Here is an 18,376-nt window from a genome sequence, read left to right on the forward strand (position 1 = left end):
TCCACCTCCTGTAATTATTCTCAACCACGCCAGTAAACGCAGTCTGAAAGAAGGGGCCGCAATCTTCGCAGCGCGGCGTGTGTGCATTCTAGCCGCAGCTGGTACTGTCCGTCACTCAGTGCACCTCCGTAAGCCTCCTAACGCTGGAATAATCACTCACGGAGAGGGGGTGGCAGCTCTGTAACCTCCGAGTCATGCGATTCCGCCTACGCATCAGAGTCACACGGATCACCTTTGTGGCACAGCGTGATGAAATGTTTTCTCTGTTCCCCCTGATATAGCCGAGTCAAATTTTGGAGGACAGCATTTTGTCATGGCAACCAAATGGGTCATTTTCTTTTCCTGTCAAGCTGTTCGATAGACTCAGAAATTAGGTTTTGACAAAGTTTATCTGGCAATCAAGCAGGCAGGTGTAGCATGTAAAAGAAAGCAGCACGGTTTAATAAAAATGCTATATATAGGCATGTGCACTGTAAACCCACAAAAAACACGCAAATATGCCTGCAGATGCGCTCAAGGACTTGTTTTTACTGCAAGGAAAGCCATTGGGTTGTATTTTAAGAAGCTCAAATTCATTCAGAAAGAGGGTTGAAGAGCACACATTCTCTTAAGCTTAGAGGAATCAATTAAAAGATTGGCTTCTAGCAATGCTCAAAGTATTCCCTTTAAGATTACCCTATATCCACATCACTGACGCTATAATTTAGAGACAGGCACATGCTGTGCTAAATTAGCTCTGCATGCTCCAGAGAAAGGGACAGTGCTAGATTGTCTAACCAATTTCAGGTTTAGTTTTAAAACACACCTAATGTTATGTCATTCAATTTAGCAAAAATGGCCAGATTATTTAAAAAAAAAAAAAAAAAAAAAGAGACCATTTTATTCACCTTCTAAGTATGCTCCAGTAAACCACCAGGATTGTACATTCCATGTGACTATTCGCTTTTTGAATGCAAATTGCTTCGAATGAAATTTTTCTGGCCAGAACTGTCAGTCCATTACATGTTATCCATATTCATAGAATGGAAATTCATCGCTGGAACTGACAAAGAATATGGAAGTAGAAAAAAATAAAACAGACATAATTAGACAAAAAGAAATATAAAAACATGGTGGACATGGTGACCTTCAATATGAAGGTCATAGATTTAGGAACACACATACTGATAATATACTTTTGAATGCACTTGGTGATCGAATGAAATGACAGTGACTTACCAGTCATAAACATTTGAAAATATTTTTAAGATCAAAATATGCCAAAATTTCATGATTTTATCCTTCGACATTCAGTAACACACTTGATATAGTAGACTGTTCCCTCAAAATCCAATCAGCAGTGCACAGGGAACGCATATTACGCCGTGTGCATTCGCCGATCTGTCTCAGCTGTTCGCTAGTGATTGGTTACCCGAGCTGGATGCTAATACCCGGCGTAAACAGGGCCTAAGTCGCCTTGGATGAAAGCCTCTGCCAAATGCATAAATGCAGATGTAGAGGTGCTAAACAAGACCCGTCATTAAAGCCTGAAGCACAACCACGCAGGAGAAGCAACCGAGACTAATCAATATATCTCACATGTGCTTTCACAGAGTTGGTAATGATATTGACAAATCATCACCTCATATGATTGATGAATACATTGATAAAGCATCGAGTAAAGAGGGATAACGTTACCAAAGCACAAGGCCAAGAGGAGAGAACAGCCCCAGCCCTGAGGGAGAAAGTGTATGTTTGCATGAGCGGCAGATTGACAGTGTGGAAAATAATGCTTTTATTTCCCCTGTGGTCACAGTGACCCCCATCCTCTGTAAGCTTAGCATACTAAATATACAATTAACAACAGCCTAAACACAGCCATGACCCACACAGACATATTACATCAGGATGAATCTCATGAATACATGTCCAGTCACATTTCACCCCAAAAATAAAGCTTTTTTTCTCATTATATACAATAGCAGCTTAATTAACCAGGCAGCACAACAAACACTACTATCTATGTATTTTTGCATTTTAATAATGATACTTTGTGATTATGGCAGTAGTTTGGGAGGGTGCTTTATCATGATACAATGCCAGCAATCTTAATGGTCCTAAAAATTGATATTTTTATAAATATTAAATATAAATTCTAAATGTTTTTTTTTTTTCATATAGATTTTGACATATGACATATTCTTGGGAGGTTTTGTGAAAATCACCTGTTATGCAAACATTTTATGTTTTGCTGTTTTGCCGACTACTAATCTTGGATTTTATATTGACATCTAACATCTTTCTGCATGGTGCAGACCTTTACTATCATATTACAAATCAAAATTCCATTACTTATTATGCTGGACTAGCAAATACATTTAAAGAGAAGTCTGTGATCTGTCAGTGGTCTTCACAGATCACTGTGGTTCAGTGGTTTAGTTGCCTCCTGTGCTGCTAGGTTGGATATCCACGTCAAAATATTCACAACAGCTCTACGCTTCAGAGATATCATTCAAAGCATTATACACCTGACCGGCACAATGACATTTTTAAAGTTTATTTCACTTTTGGCAACTTATAAATGATGCAAGTAAAAACATTTAAATGAAGCATACACAAAGCAAGTAAGGTCTAAGAGCGTGTAGAACTTGAAAAAGCAACATTTTAGAAAAATAATATATATTTACTTCCCACTTTCTCTATATCGCCTTCACACAGTGGTGTTCCAAACAGTTCAGACTTTTATTGATGCAAGCATCATGTTACTGTGGACTTTGCCTGAAGTATCGATCCCGCGTCACTCATTTTCTGCTCCAGCGATTGTGGACCACAGCCAGAACAATTTCACTTAACCGAAGGACACAGACATCTGAATTCACAAAGAGAGAGAGGGTATTAAGCCTGGTCCGAGAACTTATTTTCTGGAAAAAAAGAACACATTTGTTATCTTTGCAGCGCACAAAAATTATCTGCGTAATTGACTGAAGTCTGGCAGCTACCCGATAGAAATCTACAGTTAAATTAAGTTCTCTGTTCATCTCAGCTTTTCAATTTCAGGTGACAGTGATTATTTGTGCTGTTGTGTTGTGTAAATATAATGATTCACGTCGCAGACCGTTTCCTGATCAATTCTGTACCGTTAGCGCTTCCATGCAAATCTGAGATCTATTTAGCATGTTTACGTCTGTGGATGAATAAAGCCACAAGCTGGATCTGTTGATGTCATGCTAATAACCACATGCTCTTTGTTAAGTATAATTATCTCGCGGAAATCGCAAAGAAAGCGGCTATACGAAAGTGATGCAATTCATTAGGGTAAATTAATTTTAAATAACAAATTAAATGAAAAGCATGAAAAGAAATGAAAAACCTTGAGCCTGTGTGCTTCTCTATCTTTCACAGAGGATAGAAAGCGCTGTTCAGACAGTCAGAGTAGATGTGACTGTCCGAGTCACTGAAGTCAGAATCAAAATCTCCATCGTCGGGGCCCTGCGTCAGGGGCTCCACGTCTTCATCTGAGGTAGAGGGGTGAGTCAGGATAATCCGAGGTATCTGTTAAAGGGTCACAATGAAGTGAGAAGAGAGGGAAAAAAGATGTCACAGATTTCACAGAGCTATCAGGAACTGACATTTCAAATTAGCCACTTATTTAATTTTATCATTCTTGCTATGGCTACGAGATTTTCCTTTTAAGCTCTTATTATGTAGAACAAAAATCATTTGACATTTTCTACTTCCTCTTTTCTGCTTTTCAGTTAATTTCATTTAACTAAATGAAATCAGCATTTGGTATGACAACACCTTGCCTTTAAAATACCTGGCAGATACATTTCTGTCAGTGAAGACATAGTTCTTGTGCAATTGAAAAAAAAAATTTTGTTTGATTGTTTTTTCATGTAATCCCAGACAGACTCGACAAGATCAGATCTACACACCAACAATTCCATACAAAGGAAGCAGTTCTATTCTAAAACTTTGCTAATGCCTAATGTTTGTGTCTGGTGTGAAAAGAAGCTAAACCTAGTTTAGTTCAATTTAAAGAAGTCCACTTCCAGAACAACAATTCACATATAATGTACTCACCCCCTTGTCATCCAAGATGTTCATGTCTTTTTTTTATAGCCGTAAAGAAATTTTTTTTGAGGGAAACATTTTAGGATTTTTCTCCATATAATGGACTGACATGGTGCCCCGATTTTGAACTTCCAAAATCCAGTTTAAATGCGGCTTCAAACGATCCAAAATGCGGTTGTAAACAATCCCAGCCGAGGAAGAAGGGTCTTATCTAGCGAAACAATTGGTTATTTTCATTAAAAAAATGCAATTTAAATGTCAAACGCTGAACTCTGTGCATTCTGACTCAAGACAGTTAGGGTATGTCGAAAAACTCCAATCATATTTTCTCCCTCAACTTCAAAAATCATTTTAAAATCATCCTACAAGTATCGACACAGTCTTTGCAAAGTGAACATGCAAAGAAGATCAAACACCCTTAATAAAAAAGCTAAAACAGTGATATAGGACAGTTTTGAAGTTGAGGGAGAACATGAGATGGTAGTTTTTCGGGAGTTTTTACCCTAACTGTCATGAACCAGAACAAAACAGAGTTCACGGAGAGTAAGACAAGACGAGTGTTTGAGATTAAAAAGTATATAAATTGTATTTTTTTTTTTTTAAATAACCGATCGTTTCGCTATATAAGACCCTTCTTACTCGGCTGGGATCGTTTACAACAGCATTTGGGATCGTTTGAAGCCGCATTTAAACTGCATTTTGGAAATTCAAACTCGGGGCACCATATCAGTCCATTATATTCAAGAAAAATCCTGAAATGTTTCCTTCAAAAAACATAATTTTGTTACGGCTGAAGAAAGAAAGACATGAACATCTTGGATGACAAGGGGGTGAGTACATTATATGTGAATCTTTGTTCTGGAAGTGGACTTCTTTAATATCTTATGCAAGTTTGCCACTCAGGTGATTACATCAAGAAAAAGGTAATGTTTTTACAATGGCTCACACTGGAGCATATAAAAAAAAAATTATCAAGACCATTAACACATTTTATAGACCTGTCAAGGGTGCACATATCAGGTAGAAAAATCTATGGAGCCCCCAAGGTGACATGATGACAAGAAAAAAAAATTATACATAAGATGGGAGGAAAACTTACATTTAAATACTTTTGCAGTCTCTCACAAAAGTATTGAAACTCTGCATTACAAAAGCATTTTAAAATATATATATATTTCATATTTTTTCCACCACCAGTTTTGCAAGTTTGTCAGAGGAACACAAAAGTTTTTTGTAAGTGAAAGTATTGAGATATATTTTTCTTTCCTATAGGTACTCTGAAAAAATAGATTTAAGTTATCTGCAAAAAAAAAAAAAAAAGAAAAAAAAAAGAAAAAAAATCATAATCAGTGTCTCATCTTGTTTTCCAGTAAATTATGTAATTCATTTTTATTCATAAAATGAACTAAATATTTTTAAAGTCACCATGAAATCAAAATAGACAATTCTTATTTTATATTGCTTGACCTGTGCTCATCATTATTTTCATGTGGTCTTCCCTCCAGCAACCTGTCACTTACATCGCAGAAAATCAGAAAATGACAACAGTCTAGCGATCAAATCAACTCCCAATGGACAATGGTCTTGCCCTACATCTTTCTTATTTGAGAATCTGTATCACTCGGCTATATGGCATGATTGGGGGGAAAAAAGAGGAATGCGATGTCTGTTAAATGCCGACTTTAAATGAAGTTCCAAATGTAGGTTCGGGAGGAGCCTAATCATTCAGTCCTGTCAATCATCATTACGAGCTTACATAAGCATCTCTCATTGCACCGTCTCAGCCTCAGTTCTTCCGGCATCACTCCACCTCCCCTTCTCCTCCTCTATTTCTGTTATTCTTCCTCTAGGTAATATCGCAACGGGGGGTTGAACTCGGCGCTCAAGCCAAGCCTCGGGTTCGAGCCTCCATTAAGGACAGTAAGCCAAGTTTGTTTACCATTGCCCATCAGGACTGGATGGGCAGGCGAACTCGTGAAAGCAATATAAATTCAGAAAAGCACAACTATAATTGTTCTGGAAAATAAGATGATATCTGATATCTTACCAAGGAGATACCCAGATTAATTCTCCAAATGTAGATAATACATGTAGCTCATTGTCAGGTAGGACAATGTTTGTTTAGAATTGGTTACAGTTTCTGTTTCTGCATTTTTTTCTTTCTGAGTCTATTGTAACATGCTTTAGAATTACATTTCTTCACCAAGACTTGGTGAGAGAAGGACAACCAGAAATGTTTTGTATAGAGGTATGCATTGCCTCAGAATAAAGGACATAACATTGATAAAAGGCTTTCCTGAGATTTCATTGAAAAAACACACACATCCACAAAGAAACACATTCTATCCTTCACACGTACCGTCATGGTATTTTTCACAACCTGTAGGGCATTATTTTTGAAGGTCTCCGTGTCTTTCGTCTGCCGTAAGTCCTGTACTGGATCGTTCTGACAAAATAATATGAAAAGTATCAAGAGGGAAACTAGAAAATAAGCAGATACAAAATGTTTGTATTGATCTTAATAATAAAAAAAGAAATGCATTAAAATGGGTGTAACTGTTTCTAATGCCATTTCTCATCATTTGACCGCTTTTACTCCACTGGCTCATATAATAGAACCACAAAGATCTCTCTTTTTTTTTATCTTTGTCTCTCTCTCTGTTCTTATAATCTTAACACTCTTGACCTAGAGCCTACCGGTCCATTTCCATTGCAGACGTTAGCTTCTATCCTGTTGGTCATTGAGCTGCAGTCCAGCGTGGGATCAGTGGAGGATTGTGGACCACTTGATCTGTTATTGCTCATGGTAACATCCCACTCTTGGCTGACCTGGGGGTCTGCTGTCTCCATGGTGTCAGATCTCTCATGCACACTCGGCTCCACGGGCACACATCTCTCCCGCAGCACTTTAATTTTTATGCAGCTCCCAGCATTCCTCAGGACGCTGACAGCCTCATGGTGGCTGACCTCCTGCATGTTTTGGCCATTGACCTGGTGGCACAAATGAAAATTGAGCTGCGGTGATTTGAGGGAAAGAGGCTGAAAGGTGACAGAAAGACCACGAAAGCCAAGGAATGAGAAAATGCCAACCATTTATATGAGGAAATGACCTGGGATCTTCAGGGGGAAGATGTCGTTTCCGCACCATGAGTGTAACCAAACAAAATTGCAGAGAAAATGACTGTTTCCAAATAGGTTTGGGAAAGATTTGTTCATCTGGCATTTATAGAAAGAAAAAAACAGGCTGTCCCAGTAGGTCAGGGGTTTGCTGGTCAGCTGCAGTTAGGCCCTTTTGCAAGTGACATCTAATTCCAAAAAATCTCCTTCTATTGTACGAGATGTTTTACCAGTACCTTATTTTTAGAGAGCCCTAAACAGCATGAAATAGGCTTATGTCTATTTTCCTTCCCTTGTCTGGTGCCTTTGATGTTGCAGCTCAGGATAGTCGCTAGACTCACTGCTGAATGGTTTGGGATTGTGTGTTGAAAGCACCGCAGAGCCACTGCGTTAACTCTTTTAAGGGAAATAAACCTATGAATGGCTTTTGACTTCTAGCTGTCACTGCATGTAAACTAAGGATAAGAGAAAATAGCGCAAACTGACATGTAAAAAACTCTTCCTGTTTGAAAAATGTGCTTGTGCTATCTTTCTTTAATGCAGTGCCACCAACACAACTGTAAGCGTGACTTGCAAGTCTAAATACTTTCCCCCCACAATGCTGCCTTGGCTGCCTGTTGCTTTAAGGCTCATGGGGTCATAATAAACTCTTCATCAGCATCTGTGTGATAACGCCCTCCAATGGCCGTCAGAGAAACAACTACATCCATTCTGATAAGGTCAAACATTAGGAGAAATACATATGCAATACAGTGCTCAAACTCATGTGTCATTTGGCAGAATCTATCCAAATTATGTACATGACAGCACAGCGATCAGCGTGGTCTTCTTTCACATTGTATTGCACTTGAATAAATAAAAGTCACTTTATGCATTAAATACGCATGAAAAGAACAACATTCACGATCGAGATTAAAAAATTTAAACTAAATAAACTAATAATTGTGAAATTTAATTATATCTGTAATTAAAGTTGAATCTTCAGTATCATTACTCCAGTGTTCAGTGTCACATGATCCTTCAAAAATCATTCTAATATGCTGATTTATTATCAGTGCTGGAAACAGTTGTGCTGCTGAATTAATTCATTTCATTTATAAAAGGTTAAAGAGAACAGCATTTATTTTAAATAGAAAGGTTTTCTAACAATATACACTACTGTTCAAAAGTCTGGGGTCAGTACATTGTTATTCTTTCTTTTTGTTTTTTTTTGTTTTTTTGTTTTTTGTTTTTAAAGAAATTAATACTTTTATTCACCAAGGATGTGTTAAATTAATAAAAAGTGATAGCATAGATTTACAATGCTAGAAAAGATTTATATTTTGGATCAATGCTTTTCTTTTTAACTTGTTATTCATCAAATAATCCCGAAAAAAAAAAGACCGGTTCCAAAAAAAAACAAAATATTTGGCAGCACAACTGTTTCCAACACTGATAATTCTAATAATAAATCAGCATATTAGAATGATTTCTGAAGGACCATGTGACACTTAAGACTGGAGTAACACCTGATGAAAATCCAGCCTTGCATCACAGGAATAAATAATATTTTAAAGTATATATAAAAAAAAAAAACACACATTATTTTATATTGTAATAACATTTTGAAATATTGCTGTAATTTTTTTTATCTTGTTTTTTTATTATATTATCATGTTTTTATTGTGTTTTATTGTGTTAGCTGTATTTTTTATTTCTTTTTTTTTTTTTTTTTTTTTTTTTACTTTAAATAAAAAACAAACAATCTGCACTTTGATTGAGATTAATTGGCACTATGCACAATGAACCCCCCCCAAAAAAAAAAAAAAAAACATTTTGTCCCAATAACATTGGGAATAACAGGACACACACAAACACACACAAAATCAAGAGTCATTAATTGTATTGTATCTCTGAAGGCATGTATTCTCAGTTGTACCCATGCTTCTCAATTAGTCATTAAATCAATATATTGCTAGCAGTATATGTACAATAGGATCCTTGATTTTACCTCCAACACTCTGTCCCCAACATGAACCCCGGCCTTCTCCGCCGGTCCGCCTTTAGACACTCTGGAGATGAAAACACCCTGACATGAAGAAAACAAATCAATCAGTGCCCAGAAGGAAATGACTAGTTATGGGGTAAGGAAATCAGGCACACTCATATCATCAGTTGAATTGCTGGCTGGATGCATGTTAGCATTCCAGTCCATGTGTATATTTTATTGTAAATAGACCCGCAGGACTATGATAGTAATAGTGTGTAATGAGATTCAGGCGGTGGAGCTATGGGGAAGATAAGGCCTACCTCATCATTCTCTTTGTACGGCAAGGAGCCTTTCCCTCCTGCAATACAAATTCCCAGTCCTCCTCTCTGTCCGTTCACTTTGATCTGTAGCTGGAGGGACAGAAAACACTGTAACACGAAGAGTCAAACTCCAGTATAACTGTATTACAGAATGAATTGGGGCGGAATCACCTACCTCACCTTATACTAATACAGTCAGAGTCTAACACAAAACATATAAATTAGAAAGTAATTTAGTTGAAACCATTGAGTTTAGTTTAAAAGTTCATTAATAAGCGAGAGCCTCAGACCTCTCTTAAATAGTTTATGTGCAATTTGAAGCACCTCCCCGTCTGCATCTCTCTGCCATTCTTTCTCATTCTATTCAATACTGTCATCTGTGGGGTTTGCCTGAGATCCAGCCAAGTTGGGATTCTGATCCCATCTTTATAAATAATGCAGAGCAGATGAATGTCAAATGAAATCATTGTATTAAATTTAACAGCATACATATTTAATCCATCTGAAGTAAATATTAACGTATTGCTCACATACACTACCATTCAAAAATTTTTAAACAGTAAGATTTTTTATGTTTTTAAAAATTCTCTTCTGCTCACCAAGCCTGCGTTAATTTGGAAATATTTTTACTACTTAAAATAGCTGCTTTCTATTTGAATATATATTTTAAATGTAATTTATTCCTGTGATCGAAGCTCAATTTTCAACATCATTACTCCAGTCTTCAGTGTCACGTGATCCTTCAGAAATCATTCTAATATGCTGATTCCAGTTCAATAAACATTTATTATTATTATTATTATTATTATTAGCAATATTTAAAACAGTTGAGTACATTTTTTCAAGATTCTTTAATGAATAATCCAAGGATCAGCTCCAAAGATCATCTGAAATAAAAAGCTTTTGTAACATTATACACTATACCATTCAAAAGCTTGTAGTCAGTATTATTTATTTCTTTGGGGGAAAGAAATTATAGAAATTAACACTTTTATTTAGCAAGGATGCTCTAAATTGATCAAAGGTGATGATAAAGACATTTATAATGTTAAACGGGTCATCGGATGCCCATCTTTCACAAGTTGATATGATTCTTTAGGGTCTTAATGAAAAGTCTCTAATATACTTTGGTTAAAAATGTTTTTTTTTTTTTACCTTGCCAAAATCAGCTCTGCAAAAATCATCCCATTCTGGTCGAGGCTGCTTTAAATGCAAATGAGCTCTGCTCGCCCCGCCCCTCTCTTCTCTCTGTGGAAAGACGAGTCTGTTTACTGTTTTAGCCGCTAAACTTGCTAACTAGCACATTATTAGGAAAGGCGATCGCGAAGATTCATAAAAAAACAATTATACACACTTCTGCTGTAAGTGAAGCTGGATCATGAATGATTCGCACGAACATAGACGGATATATGTAGATCGGGAGCCGCATTCCCTTCACAAACAAATGTAATCCACTGCATCTTCAGCGGCTCAGATGTCGGGAGTAAATGACGACCACTATGTTCATTATTACATCCAGCAACACAACACCTCAATCGCTCAATCAGAGATATTCTTGTCTAACTTACATTCCTGCTCAGGCAACGAAACAAAGGGACTGTGACAGCTGATCTGAGGTAAAACGCTCATGTCAATCAACTATCGTGGGAGCGGCCTCTGTCGGTGTGACACATCTGAGAATGGCTCGATTTGAAAAAGGGGATATTATTTTTACAGATTAATTAAAAAACACTGCATGGATTTTTATCATTATAGGGTAGATTTGTACATACACTGCCAACACATATTAATGTTCAAACAACATGTAAAAGTGAACTTAGCATCTGATGACCCCTTTAAAAAAGATTTCTATTTCAGATAAATGCTGTTCTTCTGAACGTTTTATATTCGTCAAAGAAACCTGAAAAAAAATCTACTTAGCTGTTTTCTACTCAGCAAATCAGAATATTATAATGATTTCTGAAGGATCGTGTGACTTGAGTAATGATGCTAAAAATTCAGCTTTGAAATCACAGGAATAAATTGCATTTTAAAATATATTAACACAGAAAACAGTGATTTTGAATAGAACTATTTCAAAAATTTACTGGTTTGCTGTACTTTGGATTAAATAAATGCAGGCTTGGTGAGCAGAAGAGACTTTAAAAAAAACATTTAAAATCTTAAACTTTTGACTGGTAGTGAACACACCACAAAGTTTTGGGAGTGACATTTTCATGTATATTATACTTCTGCGTGTGCAGAACAGATAAAAATCATTCAGTAGAATGCAGGAGAAACTGGGTGATGAGCTTGTTAAAGTAAGATAAAAAATAAACCTGGAATAAAAACTATTTGGTTCTACACTGTAAAAAAAAATCCGTAAAAATACAGTACAATATACCCTAATAATTACAGGAAATTTTCCGTTTTTGGTTTTTACAGGTGTTTTTCCGTATTTTTGAATTACGATTTGCATTGTGGGAACAAGAACGGTGGCTTACATAGGCGCCAAAACAGTGAAGAGAAGATGCGGAGAGTTTCTCGGTCAAAGTTTCATTTTAATGTCGGCTTTCGAATGTGGAAAACATGTTTTTCATATACTCTTCGTGGTAAACGAGTTAAATGTCACATAAATTGTTTACGTAAGGTTAACTTAGTTGCTGTCTGGCTTGTTTGGCAAATGAACGTCGGAGCTGTCGCACTCAACATTTCTCTGCATATCGTCAGACATCTTCCTCGTGGAGTTTTCTGCCAAATGAGGTAAGTTTTGACCTTTTATTGTCTGTTTTACACACACACGGAAGATAAAATGAAAACACAAACTAATTCGGTAACGTTACTAGCAAGCTGTCTGTGAAGCGACTGTAAACAGGCGTCCGACGCGCGGTAGCCGCGCCAGAATGCCGCTTTAGGTCAGCGCGACAGTAACGTTAGCTCCTCAAGTTATCTTTATCACTTTAATGGACAAATGCACACGACATTATGTCAAAATGACCGTTGTGTTTCTTTCGTTTTCTTTTTTAATGACAGGACGTGATTGCTGCTGTACTGTGAATCTCAAGCACACCTGCATTCTTATCATGGGTTTGTATTCTGTTTTATTAACAGTTTTATTTAACATAAGTGTTAAGTATCAGAAAGAAAATCGTTATTGAGTAATTTATTCTGTTGACTTTCACAACAATGTGAAGTTGTTTGCTGTTTGATGGGTCGGAAGCCACGTCACAACGTGCTAACCTTAACAAAATGATTGGATTGATTACTTTTGCATGTTATTATCCTGGTGTGTATAAGGTGTGTTCAAACTGCTTGTCATTATGTATATGGTAATTTTGTAATGTCTTTTGTGTTTAAGGTGATGGGCAGTTCAAGATTGCTGTCGTTGAAGAAGTTAATGACCACTGTTGAGGTTGTGAGCTACAAATACCCAGAAGAGGCGGCACTTACATTGGAGTTCATACAGAAGTAAGCAACACGTATGTTATGAAATGTGTATCTGTTTATTTAATTGAAAATAATGAAGTATATTGTAAGACACAGATGATCTGACAAGCTCATAAGACAGATGTAAATGGAGACTTTTGGAAATTTAAGTTAAGCAATTTATAAATAAATATTTTAATTGACAAGTATTAGGGTTAGCAGTTATTTTAATGAACTTGAAATACTGTATGATTGATTTTCCATCTCCAACCTGCATGTTACTCTGTAGTTCAGTTTCATTCATTTCATTTTTATCATTATCCATTTCTTTTAGAGTTTTCCTATGAAGAAATCCTAAATGAGGGTTGAGATGAAGGAAACCAAGTAGGTTTGTATTCTATTTCATTTAACATTAGTGTTCAATATTGAAAAGAAAATAGAGTCTTTGAGTCATTTATTCTGTTGACTTTTACAACAATGTGAAGTTGTTTGCTGAACACGCCTTCAAAGGTGTTCAAAGATGCTTGTCATTATGTATATGGTCATTTTGTAATGTCTTTTTTGTTTAAGGTGATGGGCAGTTCAAGATTGCTGTCGTTTGAGAAGTTAATGAACAAATCATCTTTCCTGTTGCGGTTGTGAGCTACAAAATACCCAGAGGAGGCAGCACTTACTCTGGAGTTCATACAGAAGTAAGCAACACGTATGTTATAAAAAGTGTATGAAGCATTTGGTCGTGTTGCTGTTTATTTAGTTGAAAATAATGAAGTATAATTTAGGACACAGTTGATTTGACAAGCTCATATGACAGATGCAAATGGAGACTATTGAAAATGTAAGTTAAGCAATGTGTAAACAATTGGAAAGTATTATGGATTGCAGTTGATTTAATTAACTTAAAATACTGTATGACTACTTTTCCACTCCAACCTGCATATTACTCTGTAGTTCAGTTTAATTAATTTCATTTTTTTGTCATATCCATTTCTTTCAGAATTTTCCTGTGAAGAAATCCTAAACGTGGTTTGAGATGAAGGCAACCAAGTGGCTGTGCGTTCCTCCAAGACTCTTGCATGAACAATTTAAAAAATCCATGTAATATTTGAGTTTTTAGATAGAAAAAAATGGCACTTGCATTAAACATTCAGTTAAATGGTAAATAATACATCCCCTATAATGAATTGCATCACTTTGATGATATTTCTGTTATAATGAACTTCAAAATTGTGTTGTCAAGCCACTGGAGTCACATACTTTATACCTTTCTGGACCTTGAAAATGGTAGTTGCATAGACAATCAATAGAGGGACAGAAAGTACCCAGATTTAACTAAAAATACTCTTAATTTGTGTTCTAAAAATGAATGAAAGTCTTATGGGTTTGGAATGGTATGAGTAATTGACTGAATTAGCATTTTTTTGTGTGAACTATCCCTCTAAACAATATTGTTTTCTCTTATAAGAAAAAAAAGTTTTGAATCTTGACTGTTTCTCATTGTGACGTTTAAATTTTGTGACCACTTTTTAGTACAACACCTGTATTGTACAGATGCTCATGTTTTCTTTTTTCTTTTTTTAAATTCTGTCCGTTACTGTTTAAAGCTAAACTGTCTTTTATAATACAGCCATTTTGCCTGAGTTGACACATTGTTAAATGAATTGAGTATTTGATGCTGTTTAGTCCTAACCCACTTAAGGCAAACAAAAGCCATTGAATGCACTTTTAAGAACGTTTACATGAAGTAAAAATAAACCATGTTCAAATTTGTATATTGTGCTGGATTTATTTGCTTTATGTATATATAAATATCTAAATATACCATTAAAACAGAAAAAGTCCTGTTTTTTACCGGTGGCAGACTGTAAATTAACAGACTGTAAATTTACGGTACAAAGTCCAGGTAATGAGCTGCCAGTACTTTTTCTGTTTTTTTACGGAATTATATGTAATATACGCTGAACAAGGCTACTGAGAGTGCTTGCAACTCTTGGATGTTTGATTAATCTTGAATATGAATGAGCAAGTTATAAAAATCTTAAAATAATTGAATAAAACAGGTTCAGGGATTCATTGTTTTACTCATGTGGATGATACCCATTTTGACATCTTGGTTGGTTACCAAAATGCTTCAAATAGCACATAGATAATAAAAGAGTTAATGTAAACATTTTTTAATACTATGCAAAATATTATGGATTTTCGAATAGCACGAGTGGAATAAGTTGCCTCTGGATATCAAGTGTTCAATAAATGTTGGCAGTTTTAGTTAAAAGATTGTTTTTAGACAAGCCACTCTTTAAAATTATTAGTTCCCCGATGTTGTTGCCTTTTGGTGAAATTTGAAGCCAAACCTTGTCATTTAGCCTATGTGACTAATGCAGAACCAAGGAGTTTCAGTGAGATGGATGGGGGTCTCCATCCAAAATGTTACAAAATATTAATGTCAACACAACACTGAAGGGTTTTGGCATTTAATATGTCTTATATATCCATTAAAACACCAGATTTGTGTGAAAATTATGCACTATGGAGTCTGTTTCACAGATACAGTGTGTTAAAGTGTAAGTCCAATTATATGATATAAGATACAGAACAGTGGCAGACTGTATTGATGCAGGATTTAGTCTTAATAATCTGGAATTGGCTTTAATAATGTATCACTTACTTTGGTTCAAAATTATGTCATTGGTTTTGAATACATTGCAGTAATTATTACAGTGAAAGCTTAAATTCTAAGCAATAATTGTTATTTTATTTGGGGTTGGGTTTTTCCCATTGTTATCAAAAAGTCAGTTCCACTGTTTTCTATAAATCAACATTTCTGGCAGTTGAGTTAAGCTCCAGTGTTGTTTGGTTCATTATAAACATTCTTATTATTTCAGGATTTCAACTCGGCCCTTCTGCATTCTATAAAACTACATCACTAGACTATCATGACACACAGAAGAAGTGGCAGCTGTGATGTATCTGTAGGTGCATTAGCTGTCTGTACTCTTACTCTTAATGGCACATGTGAAACCACCGATTTGTGGGAACTGGGCCGTTCAGACACAGCCGGATGGCTGAGCCTCTCTGAGCTGGTGTGGCACTCTGGGTCGTGGGTGGCGTCTCGGTGGAGATGGGTCACCAGGCGCTGAGTTTTGTATCTCTGAAGCTTCCTGTCATGGCCGTTTTCTCCCCACTGAGGCTTTGTTCTGCGTCCCGCTCCCTCCTGCTCTGAGAAATGACCTACGCTGTACTGATGGAGAAACAGTGTCTACTTTGATAAAAGGTAAATACAATTGTAAAAGAATATGGTATTCACTCAGTATCATAATATATATCAAAGTACCATCGTACCGCCACAGTGTTTGTTTCTAAAAGCAGTGTCTAGCCAGTGTCTATTGCGCTCATGATATTTTTGGGGAAAATGTCAAGGAGTAGATGTTCCGCAGAGGAAATAACAACATAGTGATGTGTAATGACATTTTCATTTGCTCAAGCCAAATATGGTACAGCGTACCTCAGAAACAGATATAAACATGCTGGTCTTACATCGTCAGACGGCTCTTCCATCTCCTCTGCGTCTTTCTCCGGGGTGGAGCTGAGGCCATGTCCACCAGTGGTGAGAGGAAACAAGCTGAGTCCTGACAGAAGGTCCTTTCCTGTGACCCAGCGCAGTCCAGGAATGGGCCAGCCGTGGCTGCTGTTATTCACAGAGGTTTTAGCAGCTCTGCAGCCCTATAGATGAGACAGGAACAGAAGTGATGAAATACTCAGCTGTTTGCTTTTCAAAAATGTCACCTATACACAAACTGTAAGATTGAAACGGAATGGTACATATCTCATTAATCCAAAAACCTTTTTTTTTTTTTTTTTTTTTTTTTTTTTTTTTTTTATGAATATGCTAAAAGACACCCATGTTTGACTAGATGAGTCAAGTTTAGGGGCAAACTTTAGTCGGCACGTTGGCTTGACAAAGTCTGGTCTGAAAGTATGACAGAAAGTGACCTCAACTGTGATAGCACACATACATCACAGAGACGTCTATTTGACGTCTGCATTTACATCTGCAAGACGTATTTTTAGAGCATTTGCTCATCTGCAATATGTCTATAGGACGTCTCCTATCAGAAGTCAAATAGACATCTATTAGATGTTGTTAAGATGTTTATGGTTTAGAATGTATGTAAATGTGACATCTTGCAGATGTCTGTCAGATGTTTGTACACAGCAAATGCTTTCCAGATCAAGTGATCTTTAACAGACATCTTGCAGATGTACATGTGCTATCTGGGAATAAACATTTAAGACCCAAGACATCATAAAATCTGAAAAACCATATGGTGGCTTCCTTTAGCCTATTGTTATGTTTCTATTATGTTTTAACAATTGGCTAACATTTTAGCATGTTTATAACACATTTTAGCACAAAGCTAGCATGGCCTAAGCTAGTTGTTAAGCAGACAGACAGATAGATTCTTTTCTTTCTTACTTTCTTACTAGCATGTCCTAAGCTAGTAGAAGAATAGCCAGCATACAGTTCAATGTTTAATTAATTAGTGTTTCAGTTCGGAGCACATCACTATAGAGACCGTCCTGAGACCCTCTGCTTTTGAATATATTTCTGATCATTATCATTCATAAACAAACATAATTAAATTTGGTGTCTTTTATCATATTGCCTTACAACACCCCTTACCTCTGATAAAATCACCACAGGCTAATGTCCAGTCCTGAGGGGCATTTGATTTATTTAATTTCCTTTCTAAGAAACATCTCCTGTTTCTGTCTACAGTCCAAATGATCAGGTTACCTTAGTGACCAGAAAGCACTCAATCTCTATCATTACTTGCCAATTAAGCTCTATTGAGACTCCAGCTGCTTCACTAATTAAGTGGATGAAGAAACATGACAAGTACAAGCACTTGAACAGACTTGCTAGGATTTGTGCTTTTGTTTAATTTCTAATTAAGTGCATAGCTAGGAAACATTTTGCTACATGGTACAGTTGAATCTTATGTTCATACTTCTACCATTGAGCATGTTCATGCATTTCAGAACTCTGTCTTATAAACAGAATTTAATTTCTTAAAATATATCTGGCATCTAACTGCAACAATAATAACTTGTTTAAAAAAAGATACCTGTAGTAACCCATAGCACCGCTTCATATTTTTTTGTTCATTTTTCCTTTTTTGTTTCCAAATAGCAGTGGTAGTGTGGGTTTGATTCCCAGTACTGCTGGGGTGCAGAAGATGCAGCAGACCACTATCATCTTGTAAAAATGCTGAAAAGCACCATTATGAAACTCTTCTCCATCATTTGTTCAGTGCTAGATGACTGTGTGTGCTTTTCGTTTATTGCGCCGTTCATCTTGGACGTTTGTAGAAATTGCAGTCTCAACATGTCTTTACCATGAGAGGCCAAACTGCTTCATGCAAACCGCTCTTATGCTGATTTCACCCATGATTTTACCCATTTTTAAAATCCACATATTTACTTTTCTTTCTGACCATAGACATCACTAAAT

General features: G+C 36.3%; 1 protein-coding gene and 1 long non-coding RNA gene across 3 annotated transcripts; one reads left to right on the forward strand and one right to left on the reverse strand.

Moving 5' to 3' along the window:
• Window positions 1–1,790: 1,790 nt before the first annotated feature.
• Window positions 1,791–17,688, reverse strand: LOC127174748 (E3 ubiquitin-protein ligase PDZRN3). The gene is made up of 9 exons (XM_051125328.1): window positions 17,546–17,688; window positions 16,399–16,584; window positions 15,863–16,102; window positions 9,460–9,549; window positions 9,161–9,238; window positions 6,751–7,044; window positions 6,413–6,499; window positions 3,350–3,531; window positions 1,791–2,848 (listed from the first exon to the last, which is right to left on the reverse strand). Exons 2-8 carry the CDS (start codon window positions 16,417–16,419, stop codon window positions 3,376–3,378), a joined length of 966 nt encoding a protein of 321 aa, XP_050981285.1. The 5' UTR covers window positions 16,420–16,584; window positions 17,546–17,688; the 3' UTR covers window positions 1,791–2,848; window positions 3,350–3,375.
• LOC127174749 (uncharacterized) lies at window positions 11,599–14,583 on the forward strand. 2 transcript variants are annotated; one of them, XR_007828902.1, is made up of 6 exons: window positions 11,599–12,201; window positions 12,472–12,525; window positions 12,797–12,906; window positions 13,199–13,252; window positions 13,435–13,556; window positions 13,859–14,583. It is a non-coding gene; the product is annotated as an uncharacterized LOC127174749 (long non-coding RNA). The 2 variants fall into 2 exon arrangements; XR_007828901.1 differs by having other exon boundaries at window positions 13,199–13,248.
• Window positions 17,689–18,376: the final 688 nt, after the last annotated feature.

This window comes from Labeo rohita, chromosome 13 (genome assembly GCF_022985175.1).
Source record: "Labeo rohita strain BAU-BD-2019 chromosome 13, IGBB_LRoh.1.0, whole genome shotgun sequence".
Lineage (NCBI taxonomy): Eukaryota > Metazoa > Chordata > Actinopteri > Cypriniformes > Cyprinidae > Labeo > Labeo rohita.